The sequence below is a fragment of the Colletotrichum aenigma genome (assembly GCF_013390185.1).
Source record: "Colletotrichum aenigma strain Cg56 chromosome Unknown KSG_Cg56_contig06, whole genome shotgun sequence".
Lineage (NCBI taxonomy): Eukaryota > Fungi > Ascomycota > Sordariomycetes > Glomerellales > Glomerellaceae > Colletotrichum > Colletotrichum aenigma.
In genome coordinates, this window is record NW_023500912.1 from 19014 (window position 1) to 46402 (window position 27389).

The 27389-nt window shown below is 47.0% G+C and overlaps 3 protein-coding genes across 3 annotated transcripts; 2 read left to right on the plus strand and 1 right to left on the minus strand.

The window, feature by feature from the left end:
• Positions 1 to 2227: 2227 nt before the first annotated feature.
• CGCA056_v009024 (uncharacterized protein) lies at positions 2228 to 6081 on the minus strand (the record flags this gene model as incomplete). The annotated part of the gene is made up of 3 exons (XM_037324271.1): positions 2228 to 2905; positions 2966 to 3182; positions 6035 to 6081. The coding sequence occupies 3 exons, from the start codon at positions 6079 to 6081 to the stop codon at positions 2228 to 2230; spliced, it is 942 nt and encodes a 313-aa protein (XP_037176852.1).
• A 7530-nt stretch (positions 6082 to 13611) lies between these two features.
• On the plus strand, positions 13612 to 14424 carry CGCA056_v009025 (uncharacterized protein; the record flags this gene model as incomplete). The annotated part of the gene is made up of 2 exons (XM_037324272.1): positions 13612 to 14021; positions 14046 to 14424. The coding sequence occupies 2 exons, from the start codon at positions 13612 to 13614 to the stop codon at positions 14422 to 14424; spliced, it is 789 nt and encodes a 262-aa protein (XP_037176853.1).
• A 6069-nt stretch (positions 14425 to 20493) lies between these two features.
• On the plus strand, positions 20494 to 20988 carry CGCA056_v009026 (uncharacterized protein; the record flags this gene model as incomplete). The annotated part of the gene is made up of 1 exon (XM_037324273.1): positions 20494 to 20988. One exon carries the CDS (start codon positions 20494 to 20496, stop codon positions 20986 to 20988), a length of 495 nt encoding a protein of 164 aa, XP_037176850.1.
• Positions 20989 to 27389: the final 6401 nt, after the last annotated feature.

The window sequence follows — 27389 nt, forward strand, 5'->3', positions numbered from 1 at the left end:
ACGCAAAAGGTGTCACAGGGATTTAGGAGGTCGTTAGGGTGAAGGATACAAAGTAGCAGCAGCTATACAGTTATCGCTAGCCTGCAACGCATATTATATGTTGCAATTTATGCGTCAGGCCGGCTGAGTTAGTATAAATATCTAATCAGATTGCAGAGCGCGCGCAAGACCACAGTTACATAAGTCTTATGAGTGTAAAACGTTGCAGAAATAGTATGAACTAAGATAAGGAGGCCTGCCAGCATAATTAGCAGAGCTTTCAATATATAAGTGTAAGGTCCAGACTTATATACTAGGTAGGCTGCCGCCAGTCTGATACTATGCTCCTATATAACTTAAAGTCCGTCAAAGAGGCTAGTTGAAGCCTAGTGCTTAATAATGCTTCTGCAGCAATCCACCCAGATCCCATCCCAGCTTCTATATACCATGCTAATAAACTCCTCTGGCCTCTTTAAGGCTGTATGTAGACCTTAGAAGGTCTTTAGCAGCTCCCCTGGGGGCTGGAGCTGTAGGTCTGTGTTGTGCAGGCTGTTGCGTTAGCTCTTAGATATAACCCAGCCTAGCTCTCGCAGCATCTGGTTGCTACAACCCTTATGCTCTAGTGCCACGCAAGTTAGCCTCAATCCTTAATATCTGTCTGGACCGCATAATAGTGTTAGTATTGCCTACTAATCTTCTTTGTTATCTCCGCTATATTATATGCCGTCCCACCTAAGCCCTTCGCCCAGGGGAACAAGCCTAGGTAGAGGAACTATATCATCTGCGTAACCATGACGAGGGCCAGTTGGCCTAGGTCTTTTCTCTTGGACGTAACGCTGAACCTATATAAGCCTTGCACTACTTCTGGCGTCTCAGACGACAAGCAGACGGTCAGCATAATTATCAGCATCAGATAGCAGAGCAGGTCGTCAATCTTCTCAGCTAGGCAGTTTATAGCTATTTAGTAGTAGTCCAGCACCTTTATATCCCCCTTGCCTAAGAACGTCGCCTTAGCCTGCTGGAAGCTGGCGAGAATCAGACTGGGGATGTTGGTGAATAGTAAGGGACAGCTGAAGTCGATATGTGGTTGGCATTCCTAGCGCTGCGCCTGGTCCCTCGCCATCCTCTCATGCTTAATCTCCGCCTCCTACGCTGCATGCTGTAGCGATCTAGGGGGGCTGAAGGGCGCCAGCTGCACTGTGGCTTAGCCCCCTAGCCGCACAACGCTTCTCGAAGTGAGCCGGCCGCAGGCAGAATTAGGCACCCACTTAATGCTGGCGGCGAGGAAGCAGCCTGTAATAACAGCAACCTATATCTCTATATCGATCCTATCTGCTAACTTACGACCGTTCATAATAGCGAAGTAAAGTGTGAGCAGCCATATTATATTCTTAGCTGCAAAGGAGTCCCTCCCCTTCTCACTGCTGATAACCCGCAGGAGTTCAGCAACGAAGTCATGCTGTGTGCGCTGCTTTGAGATAGCGATAGCCACATGCTTACTGCTGAGTTGCAACCCCTAATATAGTTGCTATAGCGCCTTCTATATAAACGCATCAGACGCCCCCTCCTACGCCGCCATAGTCGTCTCGCATAAGGCTATATTCTCTATTATGATAGGTCTACCTAGGTCGCCACCGCCCTTATAAAGGCGGCGCCTAAGCTGCTGCATAATGAATATCTTCGTCTGCTGGACCTACAGCTTGCAGACGAGCTCCTCAGCAAACGCAGCAACTGCAGTCTTGCTTGCAAACGCATGCTCGCCCAGCTGTGCAAACCAGACGGCACTCTCCCAACAAGATGCAACTCAGGCGCCATAATAGTGGTGCAGTTCCTAGACGTGCAGAAGCATAGGCTGCCCAGTCCTAGCAGAGTGGGGCCACCAGCCTATATTAATGACAGCCCCACCTAAGCCTAGGGTGCTGAGGCTGACCACAGCTGGGTTGAGGAAGGGCTAACCGCCCGCCTATAAGCTCTCAAGTGTGCTAAGCAGCCTGAGAACCATTCTCAGGAGGTGTTGCAGATATCCTGAGAACATATACCCACCCAGCTGGTTGACAACAGCGACCGCCTTAGAACGCACTAGGTTAAGCCCCTGCTTGCTGCTGAGGACGAACTGACGCTCTATTTCGTTGAGAACAAGCTTAAACAGCCGCAAGTACGCGCACATAATGCGCAGGAAGATCTTAAGTGGCAGCGACCAGAATATATATACAAACGACTTATGCTTAAGAAGGAAGAAGCGTATTATTTAGAAGATAGGCCTGATAACAGTCTTAAACGTCCGCTTAGCGCTAGTTATACGCTGCATATCTAGCGATATAACTTGCTTAAGCCTGAACGCACCCTCCTCAGCCTTAACAGCAATATTAATCTGCTGACGCTCCCTTGCGAAAGGCTTCAACTCATTAGGGCTGCAGATAATGCGTAGCAACCGCTCACGCTTCTCCCTCGCTGCTGACGTCGCTCCAGCATCTGAAGTCGGCATGGTCAGCACCTCTGTTGCATACCCCTTCGTGGCTAACAAGTCATGAGGGCTATGGCGAACGCTTCGCTTGATGTTTGAGTATCCCTGGAAGTAGCTGAATAAGAGGATGTCGGCACCCTCGTTCTGATCGCTTATGTTCCCCTTCATAGCAGCAAAGAGCGAGTTAAGGAATATAGGCAGGCAGTTAGATAACATATTTCTATACACCAGGTAGAACGCTTGCAGGTAGAAAGTGTAGTCGCAGGTGCTTGCAAACTCCCTTATAAGTATGTTTCTATTAGCAAGCAGATAGCGTATCTCTAAACGGTCAGCCTCAGTAGTTCTGTCGCTATTAATATAGACGGCTAGCGCGTATAAGACAGCTGTGATGTTTTCCAGTTGGAACTGCATCTCAAGCTCCAACATAAGCTTCTGAAGTCTGTCATATTTGTCGAATATCTGCTGGTAACTTATGTTATTAATGCTGCCACAACTGCTGCATATGCTTCTGTTTGTATTTACTGCTCCCTCCGCCTCTGCCCTCCTAGGCCTATCATCAGCTATAGACAGCTGTTCAAGCTGGAGCATCTCCTCATTATTGTCGTCGTCGTTAATATTATCTACCCAGCCTCCTCCTATTTCTTCCCCGTCTTCCTCATCCTTACTATCGTCTATAGCGTAGTGCCTCTCCTGCAGCAGGTTGTACAGCTCCTCGCTCACCTTGATCTCAATATTAGCCCTATAGTTATAGGCGTGGAAGGCCAGCTTATGCCTCGCCTAAAACGACGTGGCACCGCTATGTCGCCCCGACCAGGCCGCCCAGCCCTCTATAAACGCCTCCTGGAAAGCTATCCACTAGTTCAAGCTGATTCGTTAGCTCTCCTGACCGCCAGGCCGCCATAACCACTGGATGCCCTCGCTGAGGAGCACCAGGGACTGAAAGACGCTAGTGATATATCAAGCTAGCTTGCAGGCTAATAGCATTAGCATCCTGCTCTTCTCGCCAGCCTGCTCACGCCTCCGTCGGGCGTCTGCGGTTGATAACAGCAGCTCAGATATCTCTCCAGTCACAGGGTGCATAATAATAAACCAGGTCTTATGCGTGGACGCCTGCGCAATTCTAAACGTCCGCCTAGTGATGTCGAAGGGGATCCTGCTGACATGCTTCGCCCTATATAGCGCTGACCACTGCTGGAAGGATATAGTAATATTGTCAAAAATTAGCCTGCTATATCTTGATATCAGCCAGCCTAGCTTGCTGATAACGCTGAAGAAGTCAAGATAAAACTGCGGGAAGAACCTATCTGACGGCCTCGCCTGGGTACACCCCACCCTGCGCGACCTGAAATCAATAGTATGCTTCTCCTATATTATTTTGAGTGCGTCTATGGACTTAAAGTCCTTTACTAGCACTCTCTGAATAAAGCGAGCTGCTGTTTCAATAATGCTTGCATATTAAGCATAAGTCAGCTATATACCTGATTATCAAGTTCAGCATCCCAGTTTGGACATGCTCACCTTAGAGGCGATAGTGACCAGTGGAGTGATCGATCGCCCACTGCTGCGTCTCCCTGCTTATACCTCTCGCGCCCCTATCCTCCCCTTCGTTATCTTTGTCTTCGCTCAGCTATATATCGCTAGGCATGTATATTGCATCCTCATTAAGGTTATCGCGAAGTTCCTCGTTCGCTAATAAGTGGACGGACATCTTAGGGGTGCTAACGCTACTCTACTGCTATGCTGAGTTATATCTGCTTACTTCCACAGTTAGCACTTATTATCATCACTTAACGCCCTGAGGGCATCTGATTATTTATATCTATGCGAAGCTGTTTATTTGCAACACCTATTTCTTCTATGAATTTAGGTATATTACGATAAGACATTATATTCGCCCCTCTCCTGTTGCCCACCTCCCATGAGATGCTGTATGCGCTAATAGGTATAAGCCGTCTACGCCTGTCGGAGAGGAAGGGGACGAACAACAGAAAGCCCTGCAGGGCTTCTCAGGGGTCTTATTTCTCTGTGGTTATACGTTCCAAAGAAGATGATTTGCATTTTCTAGCTTATTTCTAGCGTATTATAATAGCTGTAGACATAACACTAGAGGTGAGGTACAGCAAACAAAAACAAATAGAAACAGATAGAAAGAATATTATAGATATAAAAGCAAGACATAACTATAGTACTAACTGGAATAGCTCTTATATAAGTATATATAACTTTATAACAGACTAGGTCCACAGCATAGTGATATAGGCCTAGGACCTACCCTTAAGTCACACCTCCTAACTGCTTCTGAGAAATCATTTTCTTCTCGCCTGCAGGCCTGTCTTCTAATGCAGCGTCGGTTTAGAGGTAAGGGTTAGTGTTGTTTTTAGGGGACCTGCTGTTGGAGTTGCAGCTGTTGCTTGCTGTTGCCTGCCACCTGCTGGTTGGCGCGGAGAACCTTTAGACCAAGACAGGTTGTCCTCAGGCGGGGAAGTCTCTAGGCTGCTAGAAGCAATTCCTCATGCCTCTCTCGCGCTGGCGTCTTAAGCAGGCCTCCGCCTCTATGCTGATAGTGGTAGGCTGAGGTCTCAGGAAGCTGATTCTGGTCTATGCAGCCTGCAGCTATTATCGTCGTCGTTATTATTATTGCTGTTGCTGTCGTTATCCCCTCTGTTATTATCTTCATCACTATTAGCAGGATGATGCTGAAGTGGTTTGTTTGATAAGACTACGCTGGCCAGGATGATTCCTTGCAGCTTGCTTACAGATGCTGCTAGGACCTTTTCGATCTGCTGCTAGAGGGTGAGAAGTATAGTGTCCTTCTTTCGTATTAGCTGATCGCTCAGCCGGATGAGATTAGAGCAGAAAGCAGATATAAGCGTTGACACCTAAGCTTCGCAAAGGTATCCCTTATTAGCGTTCACTGTTTCCTATGCAGGCTGGAGGATATATATCCTATCTTAAGGGTTAACAGTATGCTGGACAACTTATAGGAGGCGTGCCTATAATGCGTCCTTAAACTGCTTCCTATATGTTAGGTTGTTAACGTGGGTGATTAGGCTGGCGAGGAGGGACTATGCCTCTGGTGTCTAGAAGACTTTGGCGTTATATCAGGCAAAGTCTAGGACTTACTGCTGGAGACGCTATACTGTGTTCGCAGGAAAGCCACTCAAGTCGCCCCTGGACGAGCTGAGGCTGTCAAGGGCGTCTTGCAGATGCTCCAGCAGCTGCAGCTTATTCTTCAACTTAGGGTTCACACTTTCGATTTCAACTGCGCTTGCGCGGTCTACCCAGCTAATAACATGCTGTAGAGCTCAGACGGCTGCCTCTATCTCCAGCCTCCTGTTACATAGGAGCCGCTTTAAGTCTGCAAAGTGAAGATCCATCCTGTTCCACACAGCCTGGCATACCGCCCTATATATAGCATCGTCTAGGGTGTCCAGTAGGCCAGCTATATAGCGGTCACTATTGCTGGTGAAGAAGATAGCCTCAACCACATCTTATATGGTTGATATCCTGCCTGCAGCCGTCCTGCTGGTCTCCTTGCCACCTTATAGCCTGGATGCTAGACGACTCTAATCATCCAGTCTGAGATCCTACGTCTTATCGAGGGGCAGGGCCTTAAGCGTGGCCAGCATAGTCCTCATCGTCGCAAACCAGTAGTCGTCAATCTGAAGGGCGGCTATCCACTCGAAGGTGGAGATATTAAAGGTCTCAAGCCCCAGATAGGTCTGGCATTAGCGCGTTGTTATTTCCCTCCACCCTTTGTGGTTCTAAAGCGTGACGAGCTGGCGTGTAGGAAAACTCTTCTCGCTGCTGAGACGGAGAGCCTCAATAAGCCTATAGTTAACAGTCACTCAGCTCCCTGTGATAGACCCTGCTGCTACTGATGCGATTAACACCAGATGGTTCCAGATCTGCCTATGATTATCTGGAAGGCTTAGGTCTCTGCAGTTAACACGCAGTTTGATGTTGAGGTCTGCAGGGAGATGATCTGTAGGGTTATCAACACTCTTGCGTTCCTGCTGATGTTGAGGCTGAACGAGGCTCACCTTTATTATATAGCTCACACGTCCACTAGGCATCAGACTCTGGCGCGCCTGTTGCCTTAATATACTGTTAGAGGGCGTAAAGCTGGTGCTATCCCGCTATAACCTCCACCTTAGTCTTATTAACGGAGGACCAGTCGAGGAAGTTTGCTTTGCTGTCGCTGTTGCTGTCGCTATCGTCTCAGGCGGCAGTGTCGCCACCATCTGTTCTCCGCTGGATCTGATGAACTTTGTCAGCGCCACAGAGGACGAACAGATGGTTCTCTGGAGCACCACGTTTAAGGCCGCCCTTTATGAAGACCTCTGTCAGCTCCTAAATGTGGCCTGGCTTGACGCAGCGGTTCCTGCTGGTGCTCTATATTATATCTATTACGTTAACGTGCAGCTTACTAACAGCTAATAGGTAGGGCTTTGCATGCTCCTAGATCGACTTGCTTTCCCAGAAGGGCATATGCTTCGTTAAGCAGCATTTCAGGGCCGACTACGCCGCACCGCCGTTTTCGCTGCCGCCTTTCCGTTTCATCCTAACTGCTATGCTGGCTATGTCGAAGCTTAGCGTCTTTCGTTTTGTTACTTTTTGTTTATCTGCAACTGCAAATAAGCAAGTGAGGAGAGAGAAGTATATAGAGCGCAGCTAATTAAGTTTTCACATTCTAGGGTTGTCTTTATGTCGCTCTGTCCTAATAGTTAACTCTTGCATTCTGAGGGCGTTAGGAATGTTATAGGTAGCTATGCTGTCTTTTGTATCTGCATCTTTCTTAAACCTCCCTTCTATACCTTGTCAGAGAAGAAGGAGAGGAGCTGCCACACCTCTCATATTCCTATATAACCCCACCTGTTCCACAAGCTGCTTTTCGTCTTAAAGCTGTATGCTTATATATATGCCTTTCTAATACGCCCACCTGTTCTGTTATACATATATACTACTCTACTACTAGATCTATATCTCTGCTATCTCAGCATAATCTTAATATCTGGGCTATTACCCCTTCTGGTTTCAGTCATATCAAAAGAGCATCCTAATAACCTCATACATCTTCTCTATATTCTCTAAGGCTTCTCTATGTTTGTTACGATTATATCGATTAGGGATGTTGATCCCCCCGTAGGAGCGAATAGGAGCGAACGTTCTCACATGCGAAGGCAACCCTAGTTTCTCTGTTGCTACTCCCCTATAACTTATGCTACTGATATAAGAGTATCAACTAAGCCCCTGGAGGCTTCTGAAGGCACTGCTAGCCGGCTGCTACTGATGTCTCAGCATCTTCTGGTCTTCTGATTGATTGCAGCTCTATCTTCTTACTAACATACTCAAGGCCAGCCTGGCCTGCAGATCTCCTAAAGCATAACATACTGTTACTCCCTGCTGCTCTACCTCTGTTCATGAGGGATCACATCCTTCTTATCTGCGTAGAGTGCTGTTCATCATCCTCGCTGGTTTTGATTAGCTATATATATTAGGTATTATCCCTTGATGCTATGCTGTGATTAGCGATAACGCATAATGCTGTGCCTCTCTGCCTGCCTCAAGTGCTATGCTGGTGTAATAAGTTTATCGAGCGATAGTAATCATACTGAGCTTAGTCCTGCTGGACGGAAGCGTTTTAAAGGGACTTTGCAGATATACGTTTGAAACTTAGGTGTTATATATATGATTATAGCTGCTGTTACATATAAGATGGTTCTGGATATATCGGATATATTCCTTAGTTCGTAAGTGTTCAGCTGTCTTATACTCAGCATCTATAACGCGTGACGGCGTATTGATGTTTCCAAAATGTTGGCTTGTTAACGCATCAGGTAGCTAGTTGTGGTATTTACATCTTAGGGTTTCATAATGAAGATGTGAAGAAAAGCAGGCAGAAAATTCACTGCCGCCTCTTGGCTGTGCCTATACCCACTTTACTGTTCTAATACTAATATAGACAGGTAGGAATATACGTCCATAGGTCTTTTGTTATCTCTTTCCCACGTCTAGCAGCCTTATTACTAAATCTCACCTATAGACCTCGCTCATGCTCTGATAGCATTAAGCTGCATAGCATACATCGATATATACCTGCAGCAGTTACATAATCGGAGGGCTTAGGTAATGTGAAGAAGGGATGGATGAGATAACAGCAGAAGCCTGACAAGGGGTACCTAGCTATTTGTTTCCAGCTACGCCTCACATCCTATATAACGCTCTTGCTCTCCAGCCAGTAGCTGCAGGATATAAGGCTGTCTATCTATATCTTATTATCGCCTCTTCCCTGACTGCTTTAAACGCCCTTTAGCCTATTTTGCCTATGATGAGATATACACTGGAGATACTATCCGTACTATATCAACCACTTTATAGGTTGTAGCCCTAATAGTGCCTATTTAGGGTCTTCAGACTCAGGTGTAGGTGCTGATGTCGCCTGTCAACTGACGGAAAGCCCCCTCCTTCTCGTCGAGGGGGTAACACGCTCAGCGCCTGCCAGCTAGCTCTATTTGCCCTATTATTTGCATTCTAATGCTCCTTTGCTTACGTTATTCAGTATATCTTTAGAATTTATTGTAAGCAGCTGTTAAGTTGAGGATATATATAGATCGGACGGATTCTTCTTGTTCTCCTTTTTCCTTTCTATGTCATACTGCCCCTCAGTCTTATACTTCTTCTTCTGCCTTTCTGATCCTATATATATTTACCTATATTTATTAGCAGGCTAGTTTCTCCTATAGACTACTACTACTACTACTACTTCCCTCCTATATAGCTGCCACTCCTGCTACAACACAGCTATTACGCTGTGATCAGCCCTGTCCAGTAAGTTCTGTGCGGTCCTTCGTCTTTCTTTAGTCGTTTGCTTGGGAAAGGATTTTCTATTCCGGAGAAAGGCATAGCGGGTCTTCTCCATCTGCTGTAGAGGTATATTGGTTAGTGCTGCTGCCGCTGACGCATGCTCGGAAGGATAGAAAGCCCTGCGGGGCTTCCTAAGCTATGCTGCGAGGAAGCCCCGCGGGGCTTCTTATTCTATGCTATAACGTAAGCTATTATGGATCATTATATAGGAAGCCCCGCGGGGCTTCCTAAGCTATGCCTTTGAGGTAATTTCTGCTGACTGATAATATATGATAATATAGGAAGCCCTGCAGCGCTTCCTAAAGGATGCTGATTTGGAAACCTTCCCAGCCCGTTGGCGAGCTTACTAGAGAAAGCCCCGCGGGGCTTCTTATTCTGTGCCGTAACGTAAGCTGTTTTGATCATCATAGGAAGCCCCGCAGGGCATATTATAAAGGATAACCACAGGCCTATATCAGCTTACCGGCAAACTCCTCATACAGAGACAGAGAAGCCCCGCGGGGCTTGTTAAGCTGCTGGTGACTGAGCTACAGTAGCTACTGTGTGTAAGCTACACTACTACTACCTACTTGTTACGGTCAGCTATCCGACAGTAGGGTCTGCTAACAGAAGCTGGAGATTGAGACGTAATAACAGTACACTTAGTCGTGGTCTGGGTTATAGGTTGTAGGTTAACAGTAGATCAGATCTTCAGAGGCTAAGGTGATCAGTCTTAGACTCAACAAGTAATTCGCAGTGAAGGTAAGCTGAGAGTATCCTGAGGATGAATACTAAGTTGATTGCTGAAGAGCTATAGAAGTCTGACCATAAGCCAGGCTCAGGTCATACTATATATAAGTTCTGCACAGTATCTCTTATGGTGGCTATATAGGATATCTGTGCTATCCAACATATCCATGGATAGCTGGGATAGCAGACATATCCAACATATCCATCTTTGCCCTATATCTATGCTGTTCCCGAAGTCACATGACCTGTACCATAGTTCTTCCTTTCCCGATGGTTCCTGGTTACACCTGTGTTACTGCTTACATATGTTCTATATTAGCCGCCAAGATGCCAGGCGGGGCTATTCTAACGTGTTATGCCTATTAGGTCGTAACATCAGGTCTCCTCTCTAAAGGTCTTATCCTCAAGACCTAGCATAAGTAGGTCGTTAGTCCTAGGTTGGGGATCTATCAATCGTGCTTTCTGATTTACCTATGATGCTGACACTATGTCAGGTTGCGTTCAAAAACAAAAGGCTGTGTCGTCGCCTGATAGTCGTCCTGCTAAAAAGACAGTTAAAAAGAATTCTTTACTTTCCGCCATTCTTCAGCGTTCTGTCGTTATGCCTGTTTGCTCGTCTTGCGAGCGTTGCAGCTTCTCGTCGTGTGAGGTTTCTCCCTTAGATTCTTCTCGTTATGCTGAATGCGTTCACAGCAGTAAATCCTACTGTGACCTCCAAGGTCTTTCTGCGCAACAACTCCAGCGTATCAGGGATCAACACTAAAAACTTAAGGATGCCTTGGAACAGGCTGAGGAGGAACGTTATGCTCTAGACGCTAAGGTTGAGCGTCTTTGCAAACAGAAGAAGATGTGGTTTGAGAAGATGATGCGTGCGGTGCGTCGTGGTATTGATAGTGTGGAGGAGCTGGAGCGGGTGGAACGGGAGGAGGCAGAGGCGGAGCAGCGTCGGCGGGAGGAGGCGCGTCCTTCTTCTGCTGGTTCTATCTTCCTGTGGATTTTGTCGGAGATTAGGATATGGTTTGTCCTGATGTGGCTTTATCTCCTTCCTTGTTGGCTGAGTTTGGGTTACTTAACTCTGTTCCCGTTGTTGCAGAACAGGGTTCTCTGGGGGTGTCCTCGGGAAGCAGTTCTTAGTTAGTTTCTAGTGTTCCTAGGCGAATAAATAGTTTTCCTTATTGCGGTCGATCTGCTTTAGTGGGTGGTTTGGTGAAGTAATATAGGTGCTTGATTTGCTTATATCTAGCGTTCTTCTGGACTAGTATAACAGGTGCTAGTGTGACTTCTTATTCTTAGTGTTATTGCCAGTAGATCGTAAGTTCTTCTGCTGCGTTAGTGATGTTTTTGGCTGGTTCCTATATGTTGTCTTTATGTCTGTATCCTTTCTATTTGATGAGGTATTAATACCCTTCTGGCTCCTTGAGGTGGTCTATAATTCGTTCTACTTCATACTCTGGTTCATTATCTTCCATAATAATAAGGTCGTCCGTTTGTGAACCTCGTGGGGCTGGTTTGAGTAGTGAGATATGAAATACTAGGTGACACTTCATGGTTCCCAGGAGTTTGAGTTCATAATTAACTGGTGAGATTACTCGTGAGATTTTAAAGGGTCTGAGTTTTTTATAGTTAAGTTTGTCGCTTGGTCGTTTTGTTTTGATGTTTCGCCGTATGAGGTAGGCGCTATCTCCCTCTTTTAAGGTTGGTCCCTTAATCCTTTGTTTGTTGCTAAACTTAGTCATTCTTTATCGTACGAATTTGAGTTCCTGTTATGCATTTTTCTGGATATCCTTGATCTGTCGTACTGAGGCGACAGCTTTTACTGCGGCTAGGCCTGCTCAGGGTTCTCTATAGGCGGTTGGCTCGAATCTATAGTTGAGGTAGAAGGGGGATTCCTTGGTGCTTTCTCTAATTGCGCTGTTATAGGCGAATTAGGCTATTAGTAGCATTATAACCTAATTATCTTAGTTGTAGTTAACATAGGCGCAGAGGTAGGTTTTAAGGATTTAGTTGATTCGTTCTGTTTGTCCGTCGGTCTGCAGGTGGAACGCAGTGGATATTAACTGCTTAATGCTGAGGTGTGATATAATTGATTTCCAGAAATTCAATATGAAGATCTTATCTCTGTCTGACATAATTTCCTTAGGTGTTCTGTGGTTAGAGATGATATACTTGAGGAATATGTAGGCGTATTCTTCAGCATTGCTTGCTTCCTTATATAGGATCAAGTAGGCATACTTTGTGAGTCGGTCTATAATAATGAGAATACTGTCAAAGTGTACTCCCGTAAGGGGCTCTCGTGACTTCAGTAGTTTGACGATAAAGTCGAGGGATATGGATTGCTAGGCGGTTTGCAGCATAGGCAAAGGTTGTAGCATACCATAAGGTTGATATCTAGCGGGTTTGCTTTTGAGGCAGACCTCATAATCCTTAATCGCTTTTGCCACACGTTCTCTAGTGACCTTTTCTCTATATTGTTGTCGTAGTTGTTTCTAGGTTTTCATGATACCTTGGTGACTGTGTGCAGGGCGAGCATGAAATTCTATGATAGCTTTATCGTCTAGTTCGCTAGTCAGGCTAGTACTAGACCGCCCAGCTATTATTAAGAGTTTGGTTGCTAGCATGAGGTCTCTGTTGTTGTTTCCTTTGAGAATTACCTAGGTTTCTTCAGGTACTAGGATGTTGTAGTCCAGCCTTCAGCTAAGAGCGTCAGCTCTGCTATTGTCTGATCCTTTGCGGTGGATAATTTGGAAGTTAAATTCTGATAAGAATTCTAACTATCTAATCTGTCTTTTATTCAACACTTTTGAAGTCGTGAAGTGTGAAAGGTTCTTATGATCTGAATACATAAGTACTTCGTGGGTGGTTCCTGAGAGCTCAGGTCTCTATTCCTTAAAGGCTTCAATAATTGCCATGAGTTCCTTATTGTGGATCTGATAGTTGAGTTCGGGTCTGTAGAGCTTGCGAGAGAAGAAGGCGCACAGATGTAGTCATCCTTCTGAGTCTCATTAAGATAGTTGCGCTCCAATTGCATAGTCGGATGCGTTAGGTTCTACTTCAAACTGCTTTGTTAGATCTGGGATGACTAAGACAGGTTCACTAGCGATGAGGTCCTTGATCTTCTGGAACGCTGTTTGTTGTGGTTCTTCCCATATAAAGGGCGTGTCTTTGCAGCTGAGGTTTGTGAGGGCTGCGTTGATCTTGCCATAGTCTTTAATGAATTTGCAGTAGAAGTTAACGAAACCTAGAAATCCTTAGACTTCCTTGAGGTTGTTAGGTACCAGCTATTCCTTGATAGCTTTGACTTTGTTTTCTAACATACAGACTTTTCTAGGGGTGATAGTGAATCTGAGGTATTCCACCCTCTGTGTGTGGAATTTGCTTTTCTCAGGTTTAACTAATAGCTTAGCTTCTTAGAGGGCTTATAACGTCCCGCACCCACTTTCCGGACACCCCCTCATTCCGGACACCTAAAAATGCCTCAATAAAATCTTTCTCTTACAACTTTGATCCTGAATAGCTTCACCACCTTAATCTCACTTATTTCCATCTTTATCTAACATCTTCTTCTAGACCATATGAGTCAATATACAGAGTATGAGATTAATCAGGCTCTTAATGCGATCTCTAATGGGCTTAGCGTGCGAAAAGCTGCATTGCAGTATGGGGTCCCAAAGTCTACTCTTTATGATCGTATCCAAGGCACCCAATCAAGAGATATTGCCTTCTCAGATCTACAGAGGCTCTCTCCAACCCAAGAAAGCCATTTGGCTGAATGGATTCGAATCCAGGCTGCCCTAGGCCTACCACCAACCCATCAACAACTCAAGGAATTCGCTGAGCGTATCCTACAGATCCATGGAGACGCCAAGCCTCTAGGGAAGAACTGGGTTCAAGCTTTTATCAAGAGAAACCCATCTGTAAGGGTCCAGAGAAGCAGAGCAATTGATTCCCAGCGCATCAACGGAGCCTCAACTAATGTCATCAGGCAATGGTTCAAGCACCTCGCCATCCCTGAGATCATAGCCATTAAAGCCTCCAATCGATACAATATGGATGAGTCTGGTATTCTGGAAGGCAGAGGATCAAATGGGCTTGTTCTTGGATCATCAGAAACTCGTTCTATCCGCAAGAAACAGCCTGGATCGCGTGCTTGGACATCTCTGATTGAGTGTATCTCTGCAACTGGCAAGGCACTGCCTCCACTTGTTATATATAAGGGCAAGAGTGTCCAGCAGCAGTGGTTTCCTCTAGATCTGACGCCATACGAATCCTGGAAGTTCACAGCAACAGAAAACGGGTGGACTTCAGACTCTACAGCTGTTAAGTGGTTGACAGCACTTCCCTCCTACACACCACCCCACCGGCACCCACTGTTAGTGCCGCGCTGAGCTCGTCACCCTACCACTAACACCACCAAATCCACCCCTACAACCTACTCTCGCCCGCGATGGCCTCAGAGCCAGCCGCGGGCGCCTCGCAGGGCCCTAACGGCCTCCTATCCTCTATGCATAACCTGCCGAAGACCCCTCCCCCCCTTACCTCCCTACCCCCGCGTCCGAGGGGCCTCACGCCCCCCCCTATCCGGCCCCTTGGAGGAGGGCCACAATCGGCCACTGCCGCTCTTCAGCAAGCCCGGGAAGGTCGGGCCCTCCGAGATGAGGCCCTGGACCTCCTCGCAAAAGGCCTAGATGCCCTCATTGGGACGGCTCCAGCACGTCTGAAGGCTACAGCCCAGGACCTTATCGACTCTTTTGCCAGATTTGCAACCACAGAAACTTCTGGACCCACCCCTACCAGCCCCGGAAAAACGTACGCCCTGGCCGCCGGAGGCTCCACTAAAGGTGGATCCCTCTCCGGCCCCAGCCCCGGCCCCGGCCCCCGGCCGAGCCGAACAACAGGCCGGCAGGCCACCAACTACGCAAACAAGCCAAAACAGACCCAGGATCTCCGCCTACTGGTTAGGCTTCCTGCCGAACATATCCCTACCTCCAGAACCCTAGCCCCTCACTCAGTAAAAATGGTAGTTACAAAAGAGCTCAACCTACAACCACAAGACCTAGTTGAGGTTCGCCATACTGCTACTGGCTTCTCGCTGAGGCCCCAGAACAAAGAGATATAAGCCCTACTCCTTCAGAGGGCCCCTGAGATTAAGAACTGTCTCACAGCTGAGAAGGTAGAAGTGCCTACAAGATGGTACCAGTATTCCATCCCTTTTTGCCCCCTATACTTCACAAGCCTAGATGGAAGTAGGATGGGTATTGAATCTGAAATAGAGGAAGAGGTCTTCCTACAGACAAAGCAAAGACTCCTCTCCTGGCGCCCAACCCGAGATAGCCCTGACCTAGCCACAGCTACGCAAAGCCTGATTATTGCCCTCCCCCAGGGAGTTAAGGAAGGCTTCCGCCTGTTCGGCCAGTCAGGCCCAGCTCGTCTGCTCCCCCCTAGGAAACAGGTCCCTAAACGACACTCCTCTGGCTGCCAGGGCTTCCACTCAAACCGCTACTGCACCCGGCAACCCCTCTGTGAGAACTGCAGTATGCCCTTAGATTCGCATGAGGATAGGATCTGCCTAGCCAGGTCTAAGTGTGCTAACTGCTATGGGCCCTTCCCAGCAAGCCATGCCAACTGCCCAGCCAGACCGCTACTAGTTAATGGAAAACTTGTTATACCTACCTATAAGGAACTGCGAGGGATCCGGAAGGTTGGTGGCAAGGCCTCAGATGACCTCCTAGCTAGCCAGGCCTGCTCCTTAGGCAGCACACAGCAAGCAGAGGCCAGGCTGGGCACTACATCTAAGCGCCCTCGACCCCTCACACCTACACAAGACTCAATTGTTGTTGCAGATACTGCTAGCATAGCTGGAAGCAGCAATAGTATGGATGAGGATGAGGCTGAAGACTCTGAAGCCCTCCCCCTTACCAACCGCCCTATCTGCCCGCTTCCAAGCAGTAGCAGAAGCCAGAGGGTAATACAGAAGCCTGACTACAACGTTATTAATGCCTATACCCACCTCGATCTCGACTCAGAGCCGTAGGCTCAAAATGGCTACCCCACGGGTACTACGGGTCGCCCAGTGTAACGTGGGGAAGATCAGCCCAGCTCATACAGCTCTCCTAGAGCTCTGCTGGGCAGATCAGATCGATATAGTACTGATCCAGGAGCCCTGGATAGGCTATAGAGATAAGATGCAAATCAACACACACCCAGGCTATAACTCTTACGTACCAGTTGACTTCTGGAACAGCAGGGACATAAGGCCTAGGGTTATGACCTACACACACAAAAGTCTAAGGTTACAAATACAGCAGCAAAGACCTACCCTATCAAGGGATATCCTATGGATCAAAGCGGGCGACATTACTATTGCAAACGTCTATAGACCACCAGGTGAACCCACAAACCACACAACAAATACCCTCCTAAGCTATCAACCGCCGGAGAGAGCCCTTATTGCTGGGGATCTCAATGCTCGCCACTCCTCCTGGGAACCTGGCTCCCAAAGCTGGAACCGAGGGGACGATATTGCAGAGTGGGCTGAAGGCTGTAATCTTAACTTTATTGGGGTAGCTGGGGCTCCAACCCATACCCATGGGCATATACTCGACCTCAGCTTCTCAAATATCCCCTTTACAGAGGCCTGCATCAGCCCACACCTACATCCAGGGGCTGATCACCAAGCTATTATAACGACCATACCTATAAGCAAAACCCAGGACTTGAGGTGTCAGACTAGCCACCCTGTGGTCTCAGACTCATCCCTACTCCGGCTAGCCGACCTAGTGAAAGTAGGGATCCTAGCCCTGCCTACCTTAGGGGATACACCTACTTCAGCAGAAATAGACTCCCTAGCTACCCAACTAGTCAGCCTCCTCTCTACAGCTATCCAGGCTGTAGGGAAGAGACGGACTAACCAGGGCAGGGGAGCCCCCTGGTGGACAGAGGAGTGCTTAGAGGCCCACCAAGCAGCTATTGAGGCTAGGCGTCAGCAAGCCCAAGAACCTGGGCTAATAATACCACCGCCCATCCTAGAGGAGCAGAAGGCCTTTCTGACCACAGTCAGGAAGGCAAAACGCGCCTATTGGGCTGCTAAGATTGAGGAGGCTGGGTCTAACCAGAACTTATATCAGATACTTAGCTGGCGTAAGTCTGGTCTAGCTGTTAAAGCCCCACCTCTATTGGTAGATGGACAGGCTTTTAACAACAGCTATGATAAAGCCCAAGCCTTACGGAAGGCCCTACTAGAGAGATTTAACGCTACAGACGACTTCTATGGGAACCCATTTGCTATTCCTATAGTTCCAAGGCGTCTAATACCCTGGCAGCAGATAGTCAACATTGAGGAAGTACGCCAGGCAACTCTCACAAAGGCTACAACCCCTGGGATTAATGGGATTACTACAAAGTTACTACAATCCATTTGGGGCCTGATAGGTGTTCCTATACAGCAGCTCTTTCAGGCCTGCGTTCAGATAGGCTACTTCCCTAGGACCTTCCGCAAAGCAGAGGTAGTTATGATCCAGAAGCCGGGAAAAGCAGACCTCTCAAAGGCTGGATCCTGGCGCCCAATAGCCCTCTTATCCTGCCTAGGCAAGGGCTTAGAGCGGCTGATAGCAAAGAGGATGGCATATCTCACCATTCTGGAAGGAGTTGCTAGCCCACAGCAGGTTGGGGCATTACCAGGGAGGGCTGCAGTCGACCTGACAACCTGTCTAACCCATGAGATCGAAAGAGCTCTAGACTCAGGGCTTACTGCAACTCTAGCGACAATGGATGTCAAGGGGGCGTTTGATTCTGTCCTACGAAATCGACTTACTATTAGGCTACGACAGCAGGGCTGGCCTAGTAGTCTGATTAGACTGATCTTCAACTTCACCTCTTGCCGCACAGCCTGGGTAAGGTTAGAGGATACTACCACAGAGGACTTCCCTTTATCCTGCGGACTGCCGCAAGGCTCGCCACTATCACCTATCCTTTTTCTGCTATATATAGCCGATATCCTAGCTGACGATCAGAAGCTACGGTTTAGCTATGCAGACGATATAGGCCTGCTGGCTACTGGCCCTTCCCTGGAGGGAAACACTGCAGCCCTTAGCCAGGAGATAACTCAGATCCTAGACTGGGGCACTGATAATAAGGTTACATTTGACCCGGCTAAATGTGAAGCAATCCACTTTAGCAGGAAACACAACCAGTCAAATAACCTACTAGATATATAGGCAAGGGACCTAACTATTAAGGCCTCAACTAAGCCTGTACGATAGCTAGGGGTCTGGTTTGATAGGAAACTCACCTTCCGGCACTATGTTGATACAAAGGTAGCGGCAGCAAAGAAGGTAGCCCAGTTCCTACAGCACCTATCAAACACAAAAGGAGGGCTCCCAGCAGCTGCAGCACGCCAAGCTGTTATTGCCTGTGTCCTTCCTACAGTCCTATACGGAGCTGAGACCTGGTATGCAGGCTTAAGTAAGCCAGCTAGGAACAGCAGCACCACTGCAGTTAGCAGCAGCACCACTAACCAGGTAACTACTGTCAGTACGAGGCAGAAGGGCCTGGTTAGGAGTGTTAGAAAGGTTATCACAGCAGCAGCAAGGGCTATCCTGCCTGTCTGGAGGACTACACCAACCAGCAGCCTCCTCCGAGATGCTGGCCTGCCTACAGCAAAAGTAGCCCTTGAGGCAGCACGCCTACGCTTTGCCACACGCCTACAGAAGGTTGACCAACACAACCCCTTAGTCCCTAGGCTTCCACAGCTAGGGCGGCAGGAAACAAGGCTTCAAAGAACAGCAGCCCTCCTACCTAAGTGCCCAAGGCCGATGCTCCTACAGCCACAGCACCTCTCAGGATCAAAAGACCCTACAGCTGGCCAGGATAAGGAGAAGGCAGCTAAAGCGTTTCAGAACTGGGTTAAGAATGTGCCAGATAACCATACGATTATCTACTCAGACGGCTCTAAAGCCACTAATGGGGCTACGGGATTCGGCTTTGTTATCTACCGTGGAAACAAACGGATAGCCCAAGGGTGCGGCCGTCTCAGCATTGCAGAAGTATTTGATGGCGAGGCAGAGGGGTCGAGGGCAGGGCTCCAAAGGGCCCTTCCTACCTCCCAAGGCCAGCCTATACATATCTGTATTGATAACACCAGTGTCATCCAGGGGATACGCGGCAACATCCCAGACTCCTCACAAGCTGCCTTCTTAGAGATCCAGGCAGCAGCCAGGATATATACTATACAAACCCACTGGTCCCCAGGGCACCAAGGGATAAAAGGAAACGAGGAGGCTGACAGCTTAGCTAAGGAGGGCACAACGCTGCCAGTCCCCAGAGGCCTACTGCCGACCCTATCAGGGATCAAGCGGCTTGCTCAAGAACGCAAACAACACCAGCATAGAAAATGGTGGAAGAAAGAGGCACCCCCCTGTTATACCCAGCTGGGGCTTAAGGCCACCCTTGGCTGCCCTCCTGAACTAGCTCTACCAAGAGCTACCCTTCATCATCTCCTAGCAGCACGATCAGGCCACGGAGACTTCGAACAGTATCATCAACGCTTTAACCACACAGAAGCACTGCTTTCCTGCTCCTGCGGGGAGGCTAAAGAGGCAGACCACCTGGTCTACTGCCGTAAGACACTAGTGAGGAGGCAACGGTGGCCTATCCTCCACCCTTATAGTCGAAGGGAGCCTCTAGGACCTATAGGCTCTCTAGAGCGCTACTTTAAGGGGCTAATCACCGATTATGAAGGCTTCCAGGCCTTCCTTGACGTGACAGACTTCTTCCAGAAGATCTGCCCGCGTTACTAATAGATAGGACTTAACCTATCCTCTCAACAACAGACTACCTATAGTTATCAGGACAGCAGATTGCTATAACGGAACTAGGGCACCAGTGGGAACTAGGGACGGATAGAACACATAGTGGCCCTCGGGCAAGATCTGGAGGACGCTAGGAAGAGGCGTGTACTACACAGTAGATAGCTAGATCCTGCGGCCCTCCACGCCACATACCCTTCGGGAGGTCTGCCGCAAGGGCGGCTGCGCCCTTGCCGACATGGCGATAAAAAAAAAAAAAAAAAAAAAAAAAAAAAAAAGAAAAAGTGGTTGACAGAGGTCTTTATACCTTCTACCCAGCCAGCAGACCCCTCAGAGGTCAGATTGTTGATCTTGGATGGTCATGGAAGCCATGAGACTACTGCTTTCATGTATACATGCTTCAGAAACAAGATACACTTGCTGTTCTTGCCAGCACACACGTCACACGTCCTTCAGCCACTTGATCAGTCGGTTTTTGGGCCCCTCAAGGCAGCATACAAGAAGGAGCTTGGATTACTTGCTGAATGGGATGCTGGTACAGTTGTGGGCAAGAGAAATTTCGTTGTATGCTATGGCAAGGCGCGTAAGGCAGCCCTGACAAGCAAGAATATCATCAGTGGCTGGAAATGGACTGGTTTGTGGCCTATCAGTATGGCTAGACCCCTCATGAGCCCTCTGCTGCTTGAGAACACTTCAACCCCTGCCAAACCAGCTGGTCAGGTCTGCAAAGGGCTCTCTGATGGCAAAGCAAGCGAAAAATGGGCGGCAGATACATCAGCAGTCCCTTGGTCAACCCCCAAGAAGAGGGATGAGCTTCAGGATCAGTTCAGCCTGTTCAGCAAGCTGGATAACGATGAGCATACGCAACGCCTGCTTTTTCGGAAGGTTCAGAAGGGCTTTGATGAGAAGGCATACCAACTGGCAGTAGCCCAGCGAAAGATTGAGGCACTACAAGCAGAGGTTGATGCCAGTAGGGCCAGGAAACGCAAGAAGGTCAAAATGAGCCCAAATTCGAAGTTTGCTGATATAGAGGCTATTCGGAGGGCTCAAATCGAGGCGGGAGAACTTGAAAATAGTATAAATGAATCCAGCGAGTCTGAAAACCCTAGTGATAGCGAAAGTTGTATTGTAGTTGCATCAGAATAGCAGAAGTCCTAGGTTTAAGTTACTGCGTTGATATATGGGGGCATAATTTTTGGGTGTCCGGAATGAGGGGGTGTCCGGAAAGTGGGTGCGGGACGTTAAGACGTGGTGTATATCCTCCTTATGTTTTTCAAGTGTTGATGAGAAGATGAGGATGTTATTAAGATAGACTACTATGCAGATGTCGACGTATTTGCATAAGACTTAGTTAATCATATTTTGGAATGTTGCAGGGGCGTTGGTGAGGCTGAAAGGCATAACGAGGTACTCGAAATATCCTTTTTGGGTTCAGAAAGCAGTTTTCTATTCTTCTCCTTGCTTCATTCTGATTAGGTTATAGGCTCCTTTGAGGTTGAGGGCTGTAAACCAGTTGGCTCTATAAAGGAGTCGTCTCATCTTATCGATAAGCGGTAGTAGGTAGCAGTTCTTAATCGTTATTTCGTTTAGCATATAGTAGTTGACGCATAATTATAGTTTTCTGTTCTTTTTAGGTATGAATAGGATTAGGCTTCCTGCTGGTGATGTTGAGGGTCTGATATATCCCTTCTTAAGGTTTTCTTCAAGGTACTTATCTAGGGCTTCTATCTCTGTCTGGTTGAGTCTGTAGATTTTGTTGAAGTGTGGTTCTTTCCCTTTTTTGAGGGGTATTTTGTGGTTGAAACTGGTGTGTTCGGGCAGTCTGGTTTCTAATTCGGCTGCAAAGAGTTTCTCATAAACTCTGTATTCTTCTGGGATAGACAGAAGTAGATCGTTCTTCTGTTTAAGATCTATTGTTGTCAGTGGTTATAATACAGCTTCTTTTGCCTTGAGGTAACAGAGGTATCGTTTTGCTGTTCCTTATCGTATTGATTTATTTGAGGCCTGATTCTGACAGGGCTGCTCAGGGACTGAATTATCATAGTCCTAATAGAGTTAGCCTTTGCTCTAATCTATCTGTGGGTTGCTTGTTTATAGCCAGGGTAGTCCTAGCACTATGTCGTATATTCCTAGATTGGTAATATCGAATTAGATTCTTTCTTTTCGATCTAAGTAGCTCATCTTAAGGGGCGCAGTCTCATTATAGATGGTACCTCCTTCGTACTTGAATTCTTCTCCTTCTGCTGTGTGTAACTGATATGGTCGTTCTTTTCCTCCCTATCGTATTTCTAGCCTATTGATAGCTTGGGGGGTAATGAAGTTTGCTTCAGCTCTGCTGTTGATCAGCATAAGTGTTGTCTGCTGGTTAATAGTAACTTTGAGTTTGATATTACCCTTATATCCTTATAACATTTGCTGAATAGATCTTATGTTTGTTGCCTGTTATGATCTGTCGTTAGTAGGTGAGTCTAGTTTTTTGACTGCTCTGGTTGTCCTAGGTAGGTGATCTGCTTTCCTTCTCGTCATGCTTTTGCGAGGCTGTTTTTGCAGATTCTAACCTATAGGGGTCTAGGTCTGTTCTTTGCGATTCTCTAGGTTTATGCCTTTTCTTAGTAGTAAACTTAGTATTCGTCTTATTAGCATTCGTCCTATTTTATGCTGTTATTATATTGACATCTTATAGGGAACTGAGGACTAGGTCTGAAGACTGCAAGGTTGTCTTCAAATAGTACTATAGTCCATCTGATCATAATAGAGGTTAAGTAGATCTTATGGATAGGTTTGTCGTTATGTCTTCTGGGGTAGAACTAGTAGTTATGTTTTTCTCCTATATATTGCTTGCATTTGTCGTGGAAGCACTAGGGCCAAAAGATGGTTCAGTGAAGCTGGTGGTTGCTTCTCAGCGTGGGATGATCTTCTGTGTGTAGCTGAGGGGTGTAGCCTCAGTCTCATTAGGCTGCTGAGGTGCTATAGAAGTGGCGTTATTGCTTGTCTTAAAGCATATTGATTTTTTGGTATCTCAGAAGTTGCTTGATTCTTCCTTGCTGGTCTTTAGGTTCCTCTTTAGAGCTGGAGTCGTCCACACTAGGGGTGAACCCATAGGCGATCTCTGTCTGAGTGCGTTATCAGGTAATATTGCGAGGTTTATCTGAGTTATAGGAAGAGCTTTCTCCTTCTCCAAAAGTCTAGTTGTTAGTTATACTGAGGAGTTGTTATTCTATCAGAGGATTATATTGGTGTTCTGGTTCTTCTTCTGATTCTTGTTGTTGATATAGTCATACTTATCTGTCGTCTTCTTGCTGGATTAGCTCTATTTCCTTCTTGATTTGTTGTTCTTTGTAGTGGAGTTGCTGGCTAGTTATGCAGGGGGTGATTAGTTCTAGTTGCTGAGTTTGTAGCATCTCGTTAAGTTGTTCAACTGGTTTTCTAGCCACTTTGCTGTTGCTGGAATATATTATTGCCAGGGTCCTAGGGCGAGTGTCTAGGATGGTTATATTATAACCAGACTGTCCAGGGTTGCTATCCCTTAGGTAGTGTCCTGATATCTCTTTGTCTTTGAGGTGAATTTAGCAGTTGTCGTTATAGCATCTGGTCTATAATTAGGATGTATATAGGGCTTTTGTAATTATGTTGACTTATTGAGGTTGTTCTGCCACTAGTCTCTAGGGAAGCTTCTTAGGCTGCCTGCAGTCTTTAGCAATATAGCCTTACTTGTTGCAGTTGTAGCACTTAGGGTTCTAAGGTTTTTTGTTGTTAGGTTTGGTTATCATGCTGAGATCTATAGGTCTGCTGTGTTATCTATAGGCGGTGCTCTGGCGGGTGTTATTTTAGTTGTTGCAGGGTCTGTTGTCGTTCTGCTGGCTGTTAAACTTCTGTTGAGGCTGCTATTAGTACTTACGTCCTGAATTTAGGTTTTATTATTTCTCTCCTCGTTCCTTTCGTCGTTTATAGAGGTGGTTGTCAACCTTAATAGCATGTTTGACGTAGGCGAGGAAGCTAGGAGGTGTCTCCAGTTTAGCTATTTCATCTTTGACCTCATCCTTAAGTCCTTAATAAAAGGCAAAAACTTTGCTTTCGTCAGTTATGTGGAGTCTTACAGCTAATTGCCTAAACTCTGCGGCGTAGAGCGTAGCTGACTTAGTTTGTCGTAGGTGGGATAGGTCTCGCTCAGCCTGTCTTTGTTTATCAGGGTTAAGGAAGAGGGATTCTAGGGCCTTAATATAGCCTATGAAGCTGAAGAAGATGTCCTTAACTTCTTAGCTGTATTTTTCGACAGGGTTGTCAAGCTATTCCTATTGAAGGGGTTTGAACTAGGCAAGGGCTTATCCCTGAAGGAAGGTGGCTGCATATATAATACGTTTGGTGTCGTTCTGGAAGGTGTTTATATAGAAGGCTTAGTAGGTTTGAACTTATACCAGGTGTCCTTTAAGTTATCTTAGGGTCCTGTCAAAAGTGGAAGGCGTGTTAAGCTTGAGGCGTTCTCATCCTTCAACTGGGGCGGATATAACGTTAGCAGCAGCTCGGAGGGTGGCGACTTCTTTCTCCAGATCCTAGTTCTTGCGGGCTTGTTCCTGGAGTTCGCTAAGGGCTGCTGCGTTCTGGTTAAATATTTCGCGCATTGCCTTAAAGTTGCTGTTAGTCTTGTTGAGCTGGCGCTTAAGTTCTTCAGTATCATCCTTGCTGTCTGAGTCGTCCTTTATCTTCTGGTCTCCTAGTTCCTAGGCTAGGTTTTAGGTGGCTTGTCCTCCTGAAGTGGACGAGGATCCCAGGGTAGGTGACTTAACAGAGGTGTGGGAAGATATTGTCGTCTATTACTATTAGTAGGAATTAATAGTTAACTTACTAAACAGGAGTAATCAAAGTGTTACGGTCAGCTATCTGACAGTAGGGTCTGCTAATAGAAGCTGGGGATTAATACGTTCTAATAGTACACTAGGTTGTGGTTATAGGTTGTAGTTTATAGGCTGTAGTAGATTAGTTCTTTAGAGGCTAAGGTGATCAGTCTTAGACTTAATAAGTGATTCGCAGTGAAGGTAAGCTGAGAGTATCTGTGAGGATGAATACTAAGTTGATTGCTGAAGAGCTATAGAAGTCTGACCATAAGCCAGGCTCAGGGTCATACTATATATAAGTTCTGAACAGTACCTTTTACTCTATCACTGATCCCTTACTAGGTACCAGTGAGCGCTTATTAACTGTTAGTGAGCGCTCAGTAACTTCGACTGAGCGCTCAGTGATCCACACTGCCTGCTCAGTCTTATCTTATCATCACGTGACTTATATCATAGTTCTTCCGTCTCCGAGTGAGTCCCTGTTGTTCCCGTGATCCTGCAGTACAAATGTCCTGTCCTAGCCGCCCGACGCCCGAGTGGGTCGTTCAGCTGTTATCCTTGTTTACGGGTCGTAACACCATAGTACTGTCCAAGCATACGCACTCGAACTCAAACTTCCAAGCTTCCAATTTGAAGACAAACCCACTGGCTGCGCTGATCGTTTAGTCCAATCTGGCAATCATCAATCTGGCTTTCCAGATCTTATATGCCTCATAGATATCTTTGCAAAAATGCACGAGCACCTCGTCGCTGGACTTCATCATGGCATATCTGGGATGAAATCCTTTGATTACCCACGCCGTGTGACCCTGGTCATCCACCGGGGTTGCTTGTGCGTTTTTCGCGCCCCGTACACTCGAACAAAGTTGCCTTGCTAGTTGATTCATCGCTGGTTCCCAAACTTGGCGTCTCATTCTGTGGGCCCCATTGACTTCCTCTTTCCAGGCCCCTCTTAGCGTTGCACACTGACAGCAGACGACAAGCTTGGGTTGTAGAATCACCAGAACATCCTCGGCCAGCTTTTAGGCAGCCTTGACGGCCTTCCGTCGCCTGTCTCCATCCATTACTATCAAGCCTTCTTCACTGAAATAGCTACATAGATCTAGGATAGGCACTAACCTCAGCGGAAGATTAGACTGTTCGAGTAAGCGAGATACGTAGCCGACCGTATCACATCGTATTATCTCACCGTAGCTTTTCTAATGTGCATAGCTTGGGTTCTACAGTAATATGGGAGGTATATTTCGACAGCTATAGAGGAGACGGACGAAGTTGTGGCACCGGTTAGATTCTATTGCCAACTGGTCCCGACATCATTGAGCTGGCGCGAAATAAGCGTCGTTTTCTGTGATAAGTTGGACTTCGGAAGCGGCGGGTAGACTTGGCTCCAGCACGTCGTTCACAACTCGTCTCTGTTCACTAACATTAGAGTGTAGTGACAGTTGAGAAAGGGAGTTGACTAAGACGCTAGAAGGGTCGGGTTCGTAAAGAATATCTTGTCGGCTATCTCCTATACACCCAGTGGCACCAAATGAACATAGCATTTCATTACCACGTGCCCTGATGCGGGTTCGAAGTGTAAATAACAGTGCTCAAAGTCAATATATGTTGATGTCATTGTTGGTAGTCAGCAGATAGCAGTTTGTAAGGTTGGAAGTATTACTTGCAGACACGAGAGGTGGCGGATTTAGGCGAAGAATATATTCGTTTCCGGACCCATACCAACATTATTGCTTCTGGGCGCTGTTTCTCTCGTTACCATGCTAGCCCGGCTACAAACAAATGGGCCCCAACGATTTGTAGAGCTTATCGACGACAAGGTTTCCGGATGCGTCGCTGAAATTAAAGACGGAGGCACATTCACAATGAGGGTTAGTGCTCACTTCTCCGAATAATTTAGATGTCAGACCGAATAGCGACTACTGGAACGCTTGTCTCCAAGACAGGTGGTTGATGCTACATCTACAATATAGTCAACAGTCTCCAATGAACCTGCTTGTATGCTGATGGAGAAATATACATTCAGCCGAAGTGTGGGCATGCATTCTACAAGTTTGACAGCATCATCCCAGCCTTGCCAAACAGCACCTGTCTCTTCAGATGTATCTCATTTCGGCGAGACCGAGAGAAAGTATGCTGCTGTGTAAGACCTTTTACTGGAACTTGGGCGAAAAAGCATCGGGCCGTCTGCGGTTGAAAGAGAGGAAAGATGAAATCGCCTTCTACCGGGTCTCGTGAGCGTTTATTGACACATGTTTAGACACCCTTGAAGGCTGGCGATGCAAGTAAGGATGGGCGGCATTTATGTGGCTTGAGGCAGATGGCGGGGTGGGGCTTCGTTCCGCTAGAGACCGGAAGCTCGAACCCTCTTCGGTCGGACAGCGAGCGCTTTGGCGTTGAGATGGTCGGCGATTCTTGTTTTGGCACCTGACCCTGGTATCTGGATGATATTGGTAAGGTTTATAGTTGTTTTATCATCGCCTAAGACTGCAAAAGCTGTATGTATGCGACTGCGTTTGAATTAGAATAAATTTCCAACATGCCTTAGGTTTTTGTTACGGTTTCCTACTATTCGTCACCACCTAACACCATGCCGAATGGGCGACAGAAGCTGCCGGCTCACTTTCGACATCGGTCAATACTGGGCTCCTTTCCTTGGCGCAGCTTCTTCCCGCTACTGCGTTCCGGAAGACACAGGGCTATGACAGAAAACCA